The sequence below is a fragment of the Natator depressus genome, chromosome 10 (genome assembly GCF_965152275.1).
Source record: "Natator depressus isolate rNatDep1 chromosome 10, rNatDep2.hap1, whole genome shotgun sequence".
Classification (NCBI taxonomy): domain Eukaryota; kingdom Metazoa; phylum Chordata; order Testudines; family Cheloniidae; genus Natator; species Natator depressus.
This window is the reverse complement of record NC_134243.1, coordinates 34,190,582-34,209,003: the sequence shown is the minus strand read 5'-3', so window position 1 is coordinate 34,209,003 and position 18,422 is coordinate 34,190,582. Positions and strand designations below refer to the sequence as shown.

Sequence of the window (18,422 nt, the reverse complement as noted above, 5' to 3'; positions counted from 1 at the left end):
CCTAACAGCCCCTGTATGTTTACAGCATAGAATCTCTGGTCTTTCCTTAGGTACAATTAGATTTTTCCAAAGGGGATGAAAGGCTCCTTTTTCTCTCCTTTTTAATACATATTTTGTTGTTAAAGAAACCAAAAATAACTTCCAAATTCCCACAGCCTATTTCTGACTCACTGTGTGCCTCACCCTTTCTCTTGTGGTATAATCTATTAAAACACTAGCCCATTTCCAGGGCAAAATTTCCATCTCTGCTTTCTAGAGGTGGTCTCTGTTGCTTTTTCTCCTTGCAATAGGTGTTGCATTGGACACATCCAACAAATGTAGCCAGGGATCCTGTGGTCAGCATTGTTGGTTCCTTCTGGACACCGCACTGCTGCAGGAGTTTTAGCTCGCTGTAGCTTTTAACAAAACATCTTTACCTGAGATTGTCTAGGAGTTGGAGCCCCAGCCCAGGGGATTGTGAGCAGGCCATGATGACTTACACTACATATGCTCCAGGCTGGATTGTTGCCCTTGCGCTCTCCTGTCAGCAGAGCGCATCTTCACCAGACATGCTATAGTGGCGCAGCTGTGCTGATGTAGTGCTGTCGTGTAAACTTGTCCCTGTAATGATCTAGACACTCTGGGTAAGTCAGACTCTGGAGGCTATTGAAACAGCCCTTGTTTTGAGTCTTTTTGACTCAGACAAAGCATGTCCGTTAAATATCTGATCCACCCCTAGGAGATCCTATCTAGTGCTTGTAGGCATGTGTCTAGCAAGCATCTTTCACCTCTGTGCTGATGTCTGAATATTCAGTCCTCTTGGCTTCTAACCACAGTCAGCCCCTTTATAAAATTTAAATGTAATTTGCGTAGTGACTTTGTTCAGAAAGATGAAGCAATGAAGAAATAATCAGCAGCAGATCACGCAAGATTCTGATGGTGATGCAGAAAAGTGAGATATTGGGCTATTGTGATGAGAGAGAGAGAGAGAGAGAGAGAGAGTGCAGACAGCAAATCATTAGGTGCAGTAGCATTGAGAAGAGATTCAGGGAATTTATCCATGGATCTCAAGGAGCCTTACACTTCCTGATAGTTTAAAAAGGCAGACAAGAAGAGGGGGATCTTGATGGAATATGAAAGTTCTTTGGTTCCCTTGAATTGTGTGTGCGGTGTCCATTCAGAACACACATGCCAGAAGTATGCATTGCCTTCCCACAGGGCGTGAACGTGGATGTGAGAGAGAACACGGGAGCCACGGCACGGACTCTGGCCATGAAGTATGGACACATGAAAATCGTGGGGCTGATGGACCTACATGCAGCCCCTGTGCCCAAAGTCTTCTGCAGGGGCCCAGGTAACTGAGACACCGCCTCATATGTGCACGTTTGGGGAAGAGGCTGTTGCTGTTTTATAGAGCAGTGATTGTGTGGAAGTGATACTTCAGGTGTCTGCTGGAAATTCCTCTCCTTTAAACAGCAGTGGAGTCCTGGATGGTAGCCCTTGTTGGTGCGAGGGGTGCCTTGCAATAAGCTTCTGCTCCAGTCAACCATTGCTTGCTCACCCTTTGCTTTGTTTCACTGTTTTTTTTCCACTGCTTTTAAAGGGCCAGTAGCAAATCAAGGAAGTAAGTAGCTGGAGGTACTGTGCAGCTAATGGTCTGTGCTTGGACCACAGGAAAATACTGTGAAGATCTGAGCTCCTCGGATGAATCGTGCTCCGCCCCCCAGAGACAGAGACCAGTCCGTAAGACCAAGGGCCCCAGTATCCACGAGGGGCCCCAGGCTTTGGCTAAGATAACAGCTGTCGGAATTGCAGGAAAGAAGCAGTCTCGCTGTGGTGAGCGTGGGTCGGGGAATCTAACCATGAGGCTCCTTCGTGATCTCAGGGGTGCCACAGTACTGCTTTGTTGTTACTGCAGCGCCAGCGCTTCCCTGCTCCTTTAGATTGGGCCTTCCTGCATGGCTCCTACAACTGCCAACACTGAGCAAACACCCATCGTTACAAGGGCTGAAAGCCAGCTCTGAAAACCATCTCCCAGCTGATCCATGAGGGGGATGACTTTTTACTTACCAGCTGAGAATGTCCTTCAGCATCATCTCAATCTCTGCTTGCGGTCTGGCTCTTGAGATTGGCCCCTCTACCCTTTCGAAGATAGACTCAAGAGTCACAGAGCCATTCACAAACCAGCAGGAGTGTCGGGGGGGGGGGGGGGGGAATTCAAGACAGGCCAAACAGCAGGAATGATTAAACTAATCTCCCAGCTTCAGGGCCAGGTGAGCTGTATCTGCCTGAGGAACCGGAAACATTTCCTGCTGCAGTGGAAATTGGTGAGGTCGGCCATGTGACAGGCAGGGAGAAGTCAGCCGGGTTTAAACATTAACTCCTTGATGAAGGTGATGGGCTTACCTAAATATAGGGCAGGCATGAGCTTTGCCCTTTGTTGGATGCATGGCGAGAAGTGGTGATGTTCAGTGATTCTAGCCAGCTACCTGGTTATCTTGGATGGCCAAGAATATTGATTTGTATTGAAGAAAAAATACCAACCCTCAGATTCCCTTGAGCTTGAACTGACCTTATTTTAATGTTGTTCGGGCTAGTGAGGAAACATGCGTTGGTGTAGCCTGATACTACTACTGGGAGGTGACTGTATTAAAATGCTCAAATCACCAGCTGCAGAACTTCACAGGGTGCTGGCTGTGTGCTGACCCAGAAACGCGGGGAAGGGAGGAAATACTCCAAGCTCAGTAAGCCAGAGGTGCATCTGCTGCAAGGCTGGTTACGTGCGATCCTCTTAGATACAGGCATCTGGCTAGAGCATGGTCAGTGATCAGCGCTGATCTTGTATACGAAGGGAGCTATTGGGCTTCCACGTTCCTGGTAATTTTGTTAATCATTCAAAGGGGAATGGAAGCCGGTTATTTTAAAATGTGATTTCTTCCCCTGATTGTCTTCAGATCCCTGGACACTTGCTGGCAGCTGCTGCTCCCCATGCTGCAGCCTGTCTGGTAACTTGCATTCTCATCTCTTTGCACACAGAGCAGGTCCCTCCGCAGGGCTACGTTACGTTCAGTGATGATGGTAGCTTTGAAGGGGAGGATCTCCGGTTCCGGGACGTCACCTCTCCAATCAACGAGCAAGACGTGGAAAGTAGCAGCAGCAGGGGTAAGGCATGGTCTCAGAGGAGTGTCTAGCTTCCAGTGTGAATGACCTGGGGTTGAGAACTGCCTCAGAGCTTGCACATTTCCTTTCTCACTCACCACCCCTTAGGTCTGAAGAGCTTCTAGGAAGTCATCTTGCCCGAGATTCAAGCAAGAAAGGGGACAACCCATCAGTGCACAGGCATCCTTTGTTGGAGTGGCATAGATTCTGTCCTGCCATCCCAGAGGAGAGTGAAGTGCCGTGATGGAAGGAGGAGAGGGGGTAGAAAGAAAATGAGTGCCGTCCATCTGCACTGGCCTTATGTCACGAGCATTGGGAGACCTCTCCTGGGTGCTTAGGGACAAGAACACAGACTTAGCTGGTAACCCCATGCCCTAAAACATGCATCTGTTACCCATTACTGCAGTCAGTGATACTAAATGGCTATAAATCTGTCCATCAATGTATTGCACTGAAACTACTTTACACCCACTGGCAGTGGTATGGGGAAGGATGGGTGCCCCCATTCCAGACATGATACTCTCCACTCACTCCTCAGAGTAACCTCCTAATCTGAGCAGCTGCTGCACACAGACTCAGGCTGGGTGTCTCCGTGAGGTGAGAAGATCAAGGAGAAGAAGCAGGAACTCATTGTTTTCCTTTCTGCTCCCCTTCAGAAGAAAATGCTTTCTTCACCAACAACTTGGACACCATTAGGAGCAGCAGCAGCAGCAGCGAGTGTCTGCCCAAAGCCCTGGGGGTCAGCAGTGAGGGCTCCCTGGAGAGCAATGAGGTGGGGCTTTTGTCTCTTCTTTGTCACTGCTGTTGGTGGAATACGGGAACTCACAAATACGCCAGCCACTTGCCATGACTTTACATCTGCTGTGAGACTGTAGGATCCAGGGACAGGAGGGAGAACCTCCAGGGTAGAACAAAAGCTGTAAACTCTATTTGAATGTGTTAAGGCAGTGGCTCTCAACCAGAGGTAGGTGTACCCCGGGGTACGCAGAGATCTTCCAGGGGGTACATCAATGATTCTAGATATTTGCCTAGTTTTACAACAGGCTACTTAAAAAGCACTAACGAAGTCAGTACAAACTAAAACTTCATACAGACAATGACTTGTTTATACTGGTCTATATACACTGAAATATAAGTATAATTATTTTCCAATCACTTTCATTTTTACCATATAATTATAAAATAGAAAGTAAGACTTTTTTCAGTAATAGTGTGCTGTGACAGTTGTGTATTTTTATCTGATTTTGTAAGCAAGTAGTTTTTAAGTGAGGTGAAACTTGAGGGTACACAAGACAAATCAGACTCCTGAAAGGGGTACAGTAGTCTGGAAAGTTGTATCATTTGACATTGATCCAAGTAGCTGAGCACCCTCCGTGCAGAGTGGTTTCCCGATGGGTAGATCAGTAACTCTCCAATCACAGCACTTTCCCTTGTCCCAGGCATTCACTGCCCTCCCCACCAGAGAAGGCTCAGACCACGTGACCGTTTGATTCAGGAGCTTTCTTGGAGCCTCTTACAAACAGCAGGGCAGTGAATACAAATAGTAAATGCTTGTCCTGAGATAAACCCTTTCCATGATCATTTAGCCCCAGGGCAGTATAAGTAGCCACTTTGTGATTGACAGCATCCTGACAGGTGCCAGCGGGCTGCCTTGTTTTTCTGAAGCAGACTCCCTTCCCTGCACTATGCTGGGCTCTACCTGGTGATGCTGTGCCCTTCCCTGGTGAGCACTAATTTTCACCATATTTTTAAAGTCCATTCTTTCCCCAATCCCTGAGCCCTTGCTCTGTCCCTAACCCACAATCTAGAAGGGAAGTCTCCCATACCCTAGCATTTGATAACTGTTGAAGGAATTTGGCCAGATGACTGGATCAAGTCACTTGGATTTGTGGAAGTAGAATGGCACCACTGCTTCTAAGGTGGTCCTGGCTTCTACAGGTTGGAGTATGGGGAGGAAGTCTGGACTTGGAATCTATGTAAGTTACTCAGTGGTTCGAGTAACCATTTGCATTCTTAGACCAGGTTCTGGGTTTGGTGTAGGTGTGCTGGATGGGTATGACATTGTTGGGCACTAGGAGGGCTCCCTGGTTCTCTGAACTGCTGCTCACAGGAATAACCGCACCCCATCCTTCTGCTAGTCAGAGGGCTCAATGTTTCTCTGGGCTTGAAAGAATGCAACACACGATGGCTGCTTTGTGGTGCTGGCACTCCAAGGATTAGCTCCAAAGCAAGGCCTCTCTATCGTAGTGCAGCATTCTGGAGATCCATCGAAGAGAACACTGCCCCGGACTCCAGCCTGGTCATTTGGCTTTCTCAGATAAGGAAGCAATGCTGCCCCCTCCCTCCACCCCCATTTCCCCCCAGTGGGCTTTGATGCCTAACCTCTGCAGCTCGTTCTAATACTCTTAAAAATGGAGAGGCTGCTTTTACAGTGAAACTCCTGCTCGGGCATTGCTATTGCTCTAATGGAACATTCCTGATGGCTCCAGACTCCAGTGCTTCTAACCTTGGCTCCTTAAACTTTCCTCCCAGCTCGGTGTAATTATTAGCGCAGGTTTTATTACTGTTTGTGCGGTGGTAGCACCTAGGAGCCCGCTTATGACCCTGGACCCCCATGGTGCTAGGTGCTGTACTAACACAGAACAAAGACAGGCTCTGCCCCAAGGAGCTTACAGTCCAGATAAGGATTTTAATCCTGCCTGACACAGTTCCATCCTACCTAAAACCCTCGGCATGATGGATTGGGGAATCGTCTCCTTCGCTTGTCTCCCTGAGACTAGAGTCCCTGCAAGTTGCTCTGTGCTCAGGACTTCACCCTGGAAGTTCTCTTTAACAAGCGATTGCTGCTTAGTCTTTACCACCCACACTTCTGGGCCTCTGTTTCCTAAATGGAGCAATCTCCTGTTGGGGAATGTGGCTAAGGCAGAGTATTCTGTTCCTACCCCAGGCCCTACAGTGAGCTTACCCAGACTCAAGGCCTGGGACTGACGTAGCTGAGAGCTTCCCCATGTTCCACACCCATGCAGTTCCCTGTAGTGATTCTGGTGACTCAGCAGGTTAGGCCTGTGCCATTAAACAGGCCCCTTCTGTCTCTCCAGGACTCTGACCATGCGAAACAGCTCTCTAGTCGGAAACAGGCTAAAAGCTACGTGAAGATCAAGACTCGGTACAGCAACAGTGACAGCCAGTGGTCTCAGAGTCCGGGCAAAGCTGGGGTGTCTAGTCAGCACTGTACACTCCCTAACCCAGAAGCCACCACCTACACAGGACCCCAGGTAAGAGCTGCAAAGGAGAACAGAAAACTCACCTCTGTGATGGGGTGAGAACGTGTGTCAGTACAAAGCTATTGGAGATCCCTTGAAGAGAACGCTGCCCCAGGACTCCAGCATGGTCATTTGGCTTTCTCAGATAAGGAAGCAATGCTGCCTCTCTCACCCCGAGTGGACTTTGATGCTGAACCTCTGCAGCTCATTCTAATACTCTTTTTAAATGGAGAGGCTGCTTTTGCAATGAAACTCCTGCTTGGGCATCACTATTGCTCTGATGGAGCATTCCTGATCCCTGCACCCCAGTGCTTCTAACCTTGGCTCCTTAAGTTGCCCTCCCAGCCCGGTGTAATTACCAGAGCAGGTGCGACCTCCGTGACTTCTGCAGTGGCCAGTGTGGCTGAGACCAAGGCCGCCCAAGCAGCTGGCCTTGGACAGCCACACTAGCCACTGCTAGAGCAGTCCTGCTGCCAGTTGCACCAGCCGCTGCTGGAGCGGCCTCAGCCCCGGGGGCAACTGCAGCTCTGGAGGTCCCTGGCAGCTGGCCCCGGGGACCACCCAAGCAGCAGCCAATGCGACTGCCCTGGGGATCTCCTGAGAAATGGTCCCAGGGGCAGCCAGAGCAGCTGCTGGCCCCCCGTGGCTCCCCCCAGGGCTCCCCCGGCTGCTGATGCCGCAGACTCCCCCTGGCAGTGCCCCCCCTGCCCCTAAGATTCAATCAGGGGTATTTATGGTGTAAGTCATAAACACAGTATCTTTTTATATTTTATATAATTCAAAGCTTCATTCATACCCATTTCATTGAACAGCTCCCTGGCTTTCCCAGTCAATCTGGTTAGCAGGTCAGGCATACAATGTACCTCTGGGATATGGTGAATTTCACAGAGACACTCAAAGGTAGATAGAAATTCCTCTATGTCCTCAGTATCTTTGTAAATGGGACAAATCCTTTCCCAGTTTTTGTTGTCATGAGGGGATGGATCTCCAGGCTGTGGCATCTTTTTCTGCTGTTTCAAGACTTGGAGCTGAAGTCTGGCAGATTCCTCTTGCATCTGGTGAGCCTTCTCCTCAGCAGCCAGCCATTCCATAAACCTTAAATGGGCTTTTTCCATATCAACTATCTTTTGCTTTTCCTGCAATTGAAGATCTGTCCACTTTTGTTCATGTTCTAGTTGCTGCTGGTTTCTCACTGCAAACATTTTCACTGCGTCTGCTTCCCGTTCACTGGCCATTAACAAATTTTTCAGTTCTTGCTCTGGGGCCTTTTTCTTAAGACAACCCCCTCTGTAAGCACAATTCTTCAAGGGTTTTTCTGTCAAGCTCTTCATATGATCCTGGCTCACTCATTGTAACTGATTTTTAACCCTTAAACTCTCCAATATAAAAATTAATTTTTGACAAGTGTGTGGTTCTGATCCAAAATCCCAATTAACCTGTGGTAATGTGTATCCTGTCAACTATGCCGCTGTGACCGGAATCCCAGGGGAGCCAGCTGAGGTCACTCAATTAGGATGAACTGCAAAGAATGGGTCAGACAATCCCCAAAGCTGAGGGATATTCCAATACTTAGATTTACCAAACCAGCACACAATAGGTTCTATATTACCTCACTGGTTGCTCAGAAGCCAACAACACAGTTTCCTTAAAATAACCCAGCCTCAGGCCTCCACCTAGACACCCAAGTCAGGTATGATGAGGATTTCTGAAAATCTTATTCATCATATAAAAGAGGTTCTACCAATCCCAAAGGATCGGACACATTACCTCTCAGGTTAATGAATATTCCAGACTTTTCCCAAATACACACTTACAACCAATTCTTACTAATTAAACTAAAATTTATTAAAGAAAAGAGAGAATTGGTTAAAAGATCAGTATACATACAGACATGAGTCAACCTTGAGATTCAGATTCATAGTGGAGATGGTGAGCTTTGCAGATGCAAAGAGTTCTTTCAGAAATAGTCCATGGGTTACAGTCCAATGTTTGTATTCAGGGTGGTCCAGTCAGCACTGGGATCTCAGTCCTTATGGCTTAGGCTTCCCCTGCAGCCTCAAGCAGATCTGAGATGACAGGATCAGGATCCAAGCCATTTTTTATACAGTTTCAGGCCCTCTTGTGACAGCTCGGAGTCCCTCGGTGAACAATAGACACTCATTTCCTAAGCATCGCAGGTAATTATTCATACAGATTAACATAAGGCAATTGCCCATTTTTCTACCATTTGCAGATGATTTGCTATACATTTCAAAAAGAGATGAATACAGCGATATCCTAGGTTTACAGTTCATTTAAATGTTAAGATGTTCTCTTGATCTCTGAATTAACAGAATACAGCATAGACAGGGACTGTTACGTTGTTGAGTTCTACCTATCTATAATATAACAAAATATTATCTCCCTGTATGTTTTAAAGAGTTGAATTGGAATCCTTTATCCTGCAGAATGCTTAACGCTTTCTGGTCAAGTCACGCCCCCAACGTGAGACTGGTGTGGAAGGGAGAAACTAGAGCTCCTGGATACACCTTAAGAACCTTCCAACATCGATACGAGCGGTGTTTATATTGAATTCTTTGTAAGGCCAAATTATTGATGCATGCTTTGGACCAAGTTAAAAACTTGGTCCACACTTTGTGAAACACTTTAGTGATTCCAGGGTGCGGTCTATGTGTTGACTTAACAAGGCCATTTAATGTTCTTCAGAGAGCACTTACTCTGGCATTCAGCCATGAAAGCTGTGAGGGTTGTACCTCAGTTTCCCTTTGTGCACAGCAGTTCAAGCTTGTAATGGTCTTTTTGCTGTGGAAAGTTCTAGGATTGTGTACAGGCATAAGCTGTGAAACCCTAACATTATTAGGCATTTTAATACAAAGTGTGTTCTTGAACCAAAAGGCATAAACATAATTTCTATTATGTACCACTCTTAACGTGTTCAAGATCATGCACATTGTACATTTTTAGTTTTTGGTATCAGCAACAGTAAATACATTTACAATTATCCTTGCCATTCCAAGCCTTTTGTTTAGATAAATCATTCTTTAGGTCAGCTTGTTCAATATCCCTTTTGAGTCTTTAGTTTTTTTTCTTTACCTTAGGGTTTTCCTTAACATAGGCTTTTAGTTTAACCACTTCCTTGGGGTTTTGGTATCTTAGAGATGAATGAGGCAAGCCCCCCCCCCCCCCCCCCAATCAGTCAGGTAATTTACTTTAACACAGACACTAGCTTGTTTACCAGTTTTCAGATTCTTAACCTTTACCAATTCCAAGGCTAGACTCTGTCTTAAAGAGATACCATCCATTTTTCACAAGCCTGTTCAACTCAAGGTTCTTCTGTCCTTCCATTACCAACCTCTGCTTCCACGTGGAATCAGATGTCAAGTCCATTAAGAGACTACAAGACATATCCAAAATATCTAGAGATGAATTTACCTGCCATCCCCTATATTCTCGAGAGATCAACTGTTCTCCTGCTCTGCAGATTCAGCTATCCAGTTTTCCCTCTGAACCGGAGATGCAGACTGTTTACTCAAAGAATAATCATGGAGACATTCCTGTCCCAACAACATTGTCTCCACAACAAGCTGGTCAAGCTTGTAGGGCTGTGCAAACTCCCTAACAATTTTTATACCATTTGAAATCTTTTCAAAGCTACCCACAATAGGTCTTTCTAAAGCAAATTCAGTGGATTCATTTTTACTTGAAAGACTTCAGCCATTAGCCACCAACACACTTTTCTCAGAAGACAAACTCTTTACTACCAACAATGGCCCATTAAGAGTCAATGGAAGTAATTCCTTTTCACCCCACTAGGCACAGCTATTGACTTTTTATAGACTTTAAAGACATCACTAAGAAATTCCTTCCCTCCTGCAGTATTATGAACTGCAGCAGTTTCTTTCTGAGCTTTATTTTTGTCCAGAACCGACCTTGGCACAACAGACAAATCACCAAAGTCCTTCTGAGTTTCAGTTACATCCAGAATCACCTCTGGCCAATCAGAAGGATTATTACACAACCCCCTTTCAGGCAAGCTGCTAGACTCCATGATTAAAAGGTTAGACGCATTCCCTTCCCCTTTGCAGCTCTCCTGGCTGACAATAGGCACAAGATTAGGAATAATTTCCTCCTTGTTACAAGTTTCCACACTGTCAGTGGGTAACGTAGTCAAATCATGTTTATGCTTTCCTTGTGTCCTTGCTACGATATCAACCTGATTCGACAAGGTTGTCATATCTTTACCCAGCAACACACTAGCAATAGGCAAAATAGAAGCATGAAAATTGCCTGGTCCCTGGCACTCATTTATTACATTAACTGGATGCAACCTGGTTACAATGTCATTATCCCTAACAAACACAAACTTAGGAACATTTCCATCCTGGGCTTCAATTAAATCCAGAATCAGCTCTGAGATGACTGATACATTTTCAACCATCCTAGGCTGACAGGCTTCTTCTGTCTGTAAAGCAGACAGAGAAGAGCTAGATACACACTGTTCCTTAGCAGACATGCTGCCGTTGCTCAAAACAGACAAACAATTGGAGACATTTTTTCCTTTGTTCCAGCACACCTGGCTGTTAATGGACAATTGCTTGGAGAGTGGGACAGCATCCTTTACAGGAAAGATGCCACTCCCAACAGACAAACTTCTGCTTTTTACAGACAGTGGCTCATAGTGAGCTACTTTAAGCAAATTACTGTTACCTTGTCTAGGCTCGCTTTTAAAAACTACACTCACCAAGAATGTACCCCCTTGTTCCTCAGTTAGGGCTTCAACCTGACCATCAACTTTAATCTGCTCTAGAGAAACATTTTCCTGCTCAATGAGTTCTCTCTGTGCTTTATCTAATTCCAGATTTACTTCTAAGATATTAGACAGACATTCAGAAACTTCATTCACATATAACCTGCTTTTCTGTACAAACAGCTATCTTCCTCAGACAAACGTTTGGAGAAACCCTCTATAGGCAAATCATTGCCCCTAATAGACAGTTTCATGATATTAACCTGACTGCACAATGTTTTAAAATCATTCCCAATTAAAAGGTCTGAGGGGATTGTATTCTTTGCTCCCACAATCATGGTGCCATCAAATCCCTTCCATTTAAGGTGGATTTTAGCCAAAGGCGCTCTTACTAAATATTCAGATAAGGCTACAACAGTTATACTTTCACCTGGCAAATAGTCTTCATCCCTGACACAGTTCTATCCTATGTAACCTGCTTTTAGGGATGGTTTGGGCAATCCTCTCCTCAGCCCAGTGTAGTGCAGGGAATCTGAAGGAAGAGCTTTACAGTGTCTGGCTGCTACAAACTACAAGCCAGGCCCCGTTACAGCATGTGGCTTTTGAGAGTGAACAGTGCAAAGAAAGTTAGGATAGCTCCAAAGTAGCTGTTAGCCTTTCATTCAAGGAGACAGGAGGGTCCAGTTTCTTGTGTGGGTATAAACATCTCTGCTTTGGATGGGCCGCAGGACCTGGCAACATTCCTGGAGCAGATCGGGTGTTTGAAGTACCTCCAGGTGTTTGAGGAGCAGGACATTGACCTCCGGATCTTCCTGACCCTCACAGAGAGTGATCTCAAGGAAATAGGCATCACGTGAGTTTCCGCAGTGTAGCCCCTTTGTCGCTGGGGCATACGAAGGGATCAGGAGAGTTCAGTCCTCTCTTCCAGCCCCCGCTCTGGGTTTGCACGATCCTGCCACTACCTTTAGTCTTGCCCTCCAGCCTGGGGATCCATCACAGATCTCTCAATGTGCCTTAATCCTGGTCTACAGCAAGCGCTGGTCTTCCAGCCGTGCACCACTTCCTCCCCCCACCCCCAACTCAGTCCCTGCCTGCAACTCTCCTGCAGCTGTTAGCAGAGCCTTAGAGGAGATAGATCGTGGTTTTCTGCTGTCCCTAACTATCCTTCCCGCTCATGCCTGGGGTTTTCATGGGCCTCAGTGGAAGAAGGGACAGGAGTCTCTGAAGCAAGGTCCTGGTGCAGTTTTGCTGCTAATCACTTGCTGTTGTATCACCAGTCTGTTCGGGCCTAAGCGGAAGATGACCTCTGCCATTGCTCGATGGCACAGCAATGCCAGACCTCCCAGCGATGCCCTAGAGCTGGCCTATGCAGATCGGCTGGAGGCGGAAATGCAGGAGATGGCCATTCAGCTGCACAAGGTAAGGAGCCTGGCTCTAACCCAATCGCATATTTACTATGGCACCTTCTTGTGGGGGGAAAGGCTCTTAAGGGAGGGAGCTGAGGTAATTTGGAAGGGATGCAAAGGGGTAGGGTAAGCTCAGTAACCCCCTGTTGCAAGTTCTGCCACCCTCTAACCCTCGCTCTCTCAATGCTGATGAGTCTTCTATGTCTTTAGTTCAAACCCAGCTGGCCAGGATGCTGGACTAGTGATATCTGCCATCCTGGTTAGGATCTGCTCATGCTGAAATGGGGAAATTCGTGCAGAAATTTCTGTCAGCTTGGCAAAGCCACCCTCATGCATGGAAAGAAGGGGAATCCCTGAGATCAGAGCTGACCCTGTGTGGGAACATTACCTAGCTTTCTTCCCACTTGCATCTGGGCCTCGGATGGGTTTGGTGGGTACATACGGAGCCCTCTGCAACCGCCCAGATCGTTATAACAGGAAGTTCTAGGGATGTCTTGTGAGCAGTCAAGTGTCTGAGATTGCAGCGCGCAGCACTCCCCTTTTCAGTCCCTTCTCTCTCACTCTCCCCCACTATAGAGGTGTGAGGAAATGGAAGTGATAAAGGGCCAGGTGTCCCAGGAGCAGGAGCTGCGGGCGGTGGTCGAGAGCTGCTTGATGGAGCGGGACGTGGCTTGGAATGATGTCCAGATCCAGCTGCGGGAGGCCCAGGCCATCACCAGGGACGCTGGGGTCCTGCTAGAGCAAATGAAGTAAGTTGCTCCAGGTGAAACGGAGAACTGGGCCATCCCAGCGTGTCCGCAGTCTGCCATGAATGCAGGCGGCGCCCTTCTAGTGAGCTGCCCACACACAGTCACACCACAGCATCTGAACCCCATTCTAATCCTCCCTCAAATGAGGACATTCCAACAAGATAAGCAGATACTGTAGCCCCTTCCTGAAGCACAGTAGGTAGGGGCGTGGCTTTCCAGAGCTAGAGTTCTGAATGTTCAACCCCAGTGGGAACCAGGTGCTAAGTGATTTGCCTATGTTACTTAGGGAGTCAGTGGCAGAGCTGGGGAGAAAGACCAGGAGCCCTCCTACCACTAAAACCTGTAGTGCTTCTCCACTGCAAGGACACTCAGGCCTCACACTGATCACCAGCTGCCGTCAGGATGAAATTCACAGCCTCTAAATCATAAGCATTGCCCAGTGAGATGCATCAGGATGGGAGAGGTTTACACTTCACTCTGCGTTGAACAGTCCTAGATACTCTAGCCAGCAGGGCAACTCTGTTTTTTTTCTGTTCTTCTGAAAATATCCTGCATGCCATAAAAATCCCATGTTCAGTGGTGTTTCTGCTCTGGGGGTTAAGCTGATACTTTCAACTCATCAGTCCTGCTGTGTTGGTCAATAGATTGAAACTGGAAAGTCTCTGTCCTTCACTCCAGGGGTGGAAGCAACGTTCTTGGCCCCTTGAGAGAGGAGATGCAGCATCACTGAGTTCCCAAGGGACCTGTGTCCAGCCTGCCGTAGCCAGAGGGGAGAGAATCCCTGCTGTAGGCCTTTGAGGACATGGTGAAGAGAGGGAGTCCCAGAGGGGCCCCCCTGGAAAAATGAGAAAGGAGGCTGGTTTGCGATAACAGCATAGTGTTCCCAGACGGCACTTGTGTTACCCCTGAATGCGGCGGCTGGAGTTGAGTGAATTCTCTAGCAGTTGGCCACAGAATTCACATGTATGCAGCACATACAGTAAATCAGGTGTGTGCACGTGCATGTGTGTGGTGCGCGCCTCCAGAGCTCAGCTGTGCAGAGGCAGTGATCATAGCAGAGGGCCATCCACACATGCCAGAGCAGCATGTACCGCCCAACGAACGTGGTGGAGGGGGTGTGATGGGTTCCCACTGGGGTCCAAACCCCAAATAAATCCATTTTACTCTGTATAAAGCTTATACAGAGTAAACTCATGAACTGTCCGCCCTCTATAACACCGATAGAGAGATTTGCACAGCTGTTTGCTCCCCCAGGTATTAATCACTTAATAAAATCACTTTTCTTTATTAACAAACCCAGATTAAGTATAAAAAGTAGGATTTAAGTGGTTCCAGGTAATAAGAGACCGAACAAAGTAAGTTACCAAGTAAAATAAAACAAAACACGCATGTCTAAGCCTAATACATTAAGAAACTGAATACAGGTAAATCTCACCCTCAGAGATGTTCCAATAAACTTCTTTCACAGACCAGGCTCCTTCTTAGTCTGGGCCCAATCCTTTCCCCTGGTATAGTTCTGGTTAGTTCCAGCTCAGGTGGTAACTAGGAGATTTCTCATGACTGCAGCCCCCTTTGTCCTGTTCCATCCCCTTTCATAGCTTAGGCACAAGATGGGAATCTTTTGTGTCTCTGTGTTCACACCCCTCCTTTTAAATGGAAAAGCACAAGGTTTAAGATGGATTCCAGTACCAAGTGACATTATCACATGTCCTGTGAGACCCCAAGCCTCCATTCTTCCTGGCCTGACTTACACAACACAGGAAGGTGTACAAATAAACAGAGCCATTTACAACCAATTTTCCTGGTTAATGGGAGCCATCAAGATTCCAAGCCACGATTAATGGCCCACATTTTGCATAATTAAAATAGGACTTCAGAGTAATGCTTCATATCTCTAGCTTTAGGTACAAGAATGATACATTCATACAAATAGGATGAACACACTCAGTAGATTATAAGCTGTAATGATACCTTACAAGAGACCTTTTGCACGAAGCGTACTCCAGTTACATTATATTCATGCTCATTTAGCATATTTCCATAAAACACATGGAGTGCAACCTCACAGAGGGTTTACCTATTAAGTGGCTATTTCACTTTTACCTGTAATGGTAAATCATTTTCTAAAATCCTTGTATACCACTTACTGGCTGAGAAATCAGCCCTTTCTTAAAGCAGGCACCATTTTTATGGATTAAAAAGGACATTGTCGACTTGAAAATCATTTTCAAAACACGTGGGGTTATCTATTACTGAATAACAGGTTAGGTTATTAATATGGGGAGAATTCTGCCCCCCGTGCCATTTTGTTTTACACTTTCCATTTAGGGTGGACGGTGAAAAAAGACTAGTCGATTTCACTTCTGTAAACAAATCAGTTTCTGGTGAACTTCACTCCTGATTCTCACATGCTCCCACAATGCTGCCCATTCTGCTCAATCTTCCTAAAAATGTGTGTGTTGCTGTCCCAGAGGCAGTTCCATTGGCCTAAGGTTTTGTAGACTTGTGGCTCTGATAGCATGTGTTTGGGGCTATATTTGCCATGACAGTCCATGTCTCTTTATTAAAACCATGTTTCAGAGTGGTAGCCGTGTTAGTCTGTATCAGCAAAAACAACGAGGTGTCCTAGTGACACCTTAAAACCATGTGTATGTGTGACATGCTTCAGCTGTTTGCATGCTGCCCCATTGCTGTTCTGGCTCTGCTCCTTTGAAGGTGGGTGGAGGGATCTGGGATTTGTCCCATTAATGGACATGGAGCTGCTGTCTGCCTAGAAGAGGGATGTCAAACTAATTTGAAGGGATCCAGTTGTACTTTTCGTTGTGGCATATGGGTCAGAATATAATGTTAGGACTCTGTGTGCCCCTCCATCCACAGCAGAACTGGTGTTGGTGGCAATGACAGGCTTGCCCAGAGATCCAGAGTAAAATCTGGCCTGTGTATGGTGACTCAAAGTTTAGTTATTGCTAACTTATTAGGGACTTCGTTGTCTGCAGTGTAGTTGTAGCCATGTTGGTCCCAGGATATTAGAGAGACAAAGTCGGGGAGGTCATATCTTTTATTGGACCAAGTTCTGTTGTGGGGGAGAGAAGTTTCTGAGTTGCACAGAAGCTGACTGCAGACTCAGGAAAGCAGCAGTTCACGTGTGGAAGGTTTCCTTCACGATCTCAAGGCAAGAAACTTAAATTCTCTCTTTTTTAAATGAAAGTTGAGGTTGTGCACAGAGTCTGGGCTTGTCTGTACACTGAAGCTGCACTGGCTTAACTAAAGGTGTGATGATAAACTGGTGCAGCTTTTTGTGTGGACCCTCTTGATTCAGTTTAAACCTTGAAGTGCATTGGTTTAGCTTGCATTTCTAAATTACAAGTGTGTAACTTTGGGTGTGACCCAGGCTTGGATGTCATGTGGACCAAATCCAGCCTGTGGGGCATTTGTGTGAAACCCAGGCCTGGATCTATCCCTGCCTCCTCCTTTTTCACTGACCCCTGCAGCTGTTCTGGGCACAGTGGACTCTTGTCTCGGGCACATCTGCCTATGACGGGGAAGGGCAGTTTATAATCCAGTGAACTGCTCGCCCCAAGAAGCATGTGATCCCTTGGCTGCCCAGGCAGGTGTTTCAGGACACAGGACGGCACTGGCAGGTGATTTCCCAGAAGCGCATGTACCTCGCTAATGGGGGTTTGGTCTCATTTGGCAGAGCCTGTCAGGCAGAGCTATGTTCCCGGTTGAAGCAAGGGCACCTGGCTGACAGGATGGTGGAGACCAAGGCACGGCTGGAAGCTGGTGAGGGCAGATGGCCTGAGGGAGAAGGTAAGAGCCAGGTGCTGCTGTGAGTATGAATGGTCCAGGCTGCAGGGAAAAGATAAGGCAGCAAACAGTCAGACTGAATGAATGCAGCCAAAGGGATATGCGAGGCACCAGAGAAAAAGCAGATGCTTTAATAGATGAAGGTGGAACTAATGAGACGTCTGAAATGGCTGAGCTACCGAACAGATCCTTTAAAAACTCTGTCGTTAATGAGATAGATTTAGAGTAAAATTTTCAAAAGCATCTAATCCAATTGACTTCAAGTGGGACTTGGGCTCCTGAGTACCTTTGAAAGTGGAATTTAAGTTCCTAACTCCCTTAGGTGCTTTTGAAGATTTTTTTTTTTTTTTTTTTTTTTTTTTTTTTACCCCTGGACAAGTGGGAGGTGCTGGGGACCTTGCAGATGTCACCATTGACAAGAACTAGGTGTGGGAGGGAATACTTGGGAAAACATCCACCTGTGCAAACCAGTTGGCCTGTCTGAGCATGTCACAGGCAATTCGCTACTGATCCGACTGCTTCACTGACAGCTGTTTATGAACCACCCTGGAGAGCGGGGGAAGTTGCATCTTCATTTCTTCTCTTAAACAGAAAATCATGGCAATTACCATCTAGCACGTCTAGCTCCATTTCCTTGAGATTCTCCTCGTATTTGACCTATTGAGCATCTCTAGGGTGATGAGGTCACAAACATTAAGCCAGGAGGCTTTATAAACAGCCAACTGTGCCGTGCAAGCACAATCCCTCTTTGGCAGAATTAGCGGACTGAGGGAACTTGCTGCTTGTCACTCATTTACATTGTAGTAACACGTTTGAGTCAAGATCTCAGTAAATCAAAACCAACCAGTTCAAGCTGCTGTGGGCATGAAGGCTGTGAGGGGGACTGAGCCTCAAGCCCTCGCTTCTCTGCTCCTGCCACGGAGAAGCTGCAATGGTTGGTGAGAATCTCTCTGCTTTTAATCCCCCAGGTCCAGAAGGAGGTTCAGTTTCCTTGAAGTCCCTGAGTCTGCCTGAGCTGTCAGCTTTCCTGGAGGAGCATGTGGGAGATATGGGTACAGTGGAGAGGGTCTCGGGGGGCCACAAAACTAGGATTATCCCCAACTCCCTCTGAAATAAACCCAAGGACACTTGGTTTCTAAAACAGGTGGTAACTGGAGAGTGGGCAAAAGATACCTGCCCCATGCAAAACATAACCTGTCTTACTATGGCACTAGTGCCAGATCAGCCCTGGATCCTTGTGTGGGGGCTTGAACCCACGGCCATCTGGCCCAGCTGTACTAGTGAGCCATGCTGACACCTGTAGGCAGCAGGA

At 46.8% G+C, this 18,422-nt stretch overlaps 1 protein-coding gene across 5 annotated transcripts in view; it reads left to right on the top strand.

Moving 5' to 3' along the window:
- The window catches only part of ANKS3 (ankyrin repeat and sterile alpha motif domain containing 3), a 28,175-nt gene that overhangs the window by 5,974 nt on the left and 3,779 nt on the right, over positions 1–18,422 (top strand). For 4 of the 5 annotated variants that reach the window (XM_074965702.1, XM_074965699.1, XM_074965701.1 and 1 more), the window contains 10 exons: positions 1,198–1,333; positions 1,654–1,815; positions 3,016–3,141; positions 3,795–3,910; positions 6,237–6,413; positions 11,877–12,001; positions 12,426–12,567; positions 13,131–13,303; positions 17,001–17,113; positions 18,079–18,162. In XM_074965702.1, coding sequence (XP_074821803.1) covers positions 1,198–1,333; positions 1,654–1,815; positions 3,016–3,141; positions 3,795–3,910; positions 6,237–6,413; positions 11,877–12,001; positions 12,426–12,567; positions 13,131–13,303; positions 17,001–17,113; positions 18,079–18,162 — 1,354 coding nt within the window. Of the gene's footprint in view, positions 1–1,197; positions 1,334–1,582; positions 1,816–3,015; positions 3,142–3,794; positions 3,911–6,236; positions 6,414–11,876; positions 12,002–12,425; positions 12,568–13,130; positions 13,304–17,000; positions 17,114–18,078; positions 18,163–18,422 lie in introns of those variants that run through there. The other variant, XM_074965704.1, reaches the window with a different exon arrangement.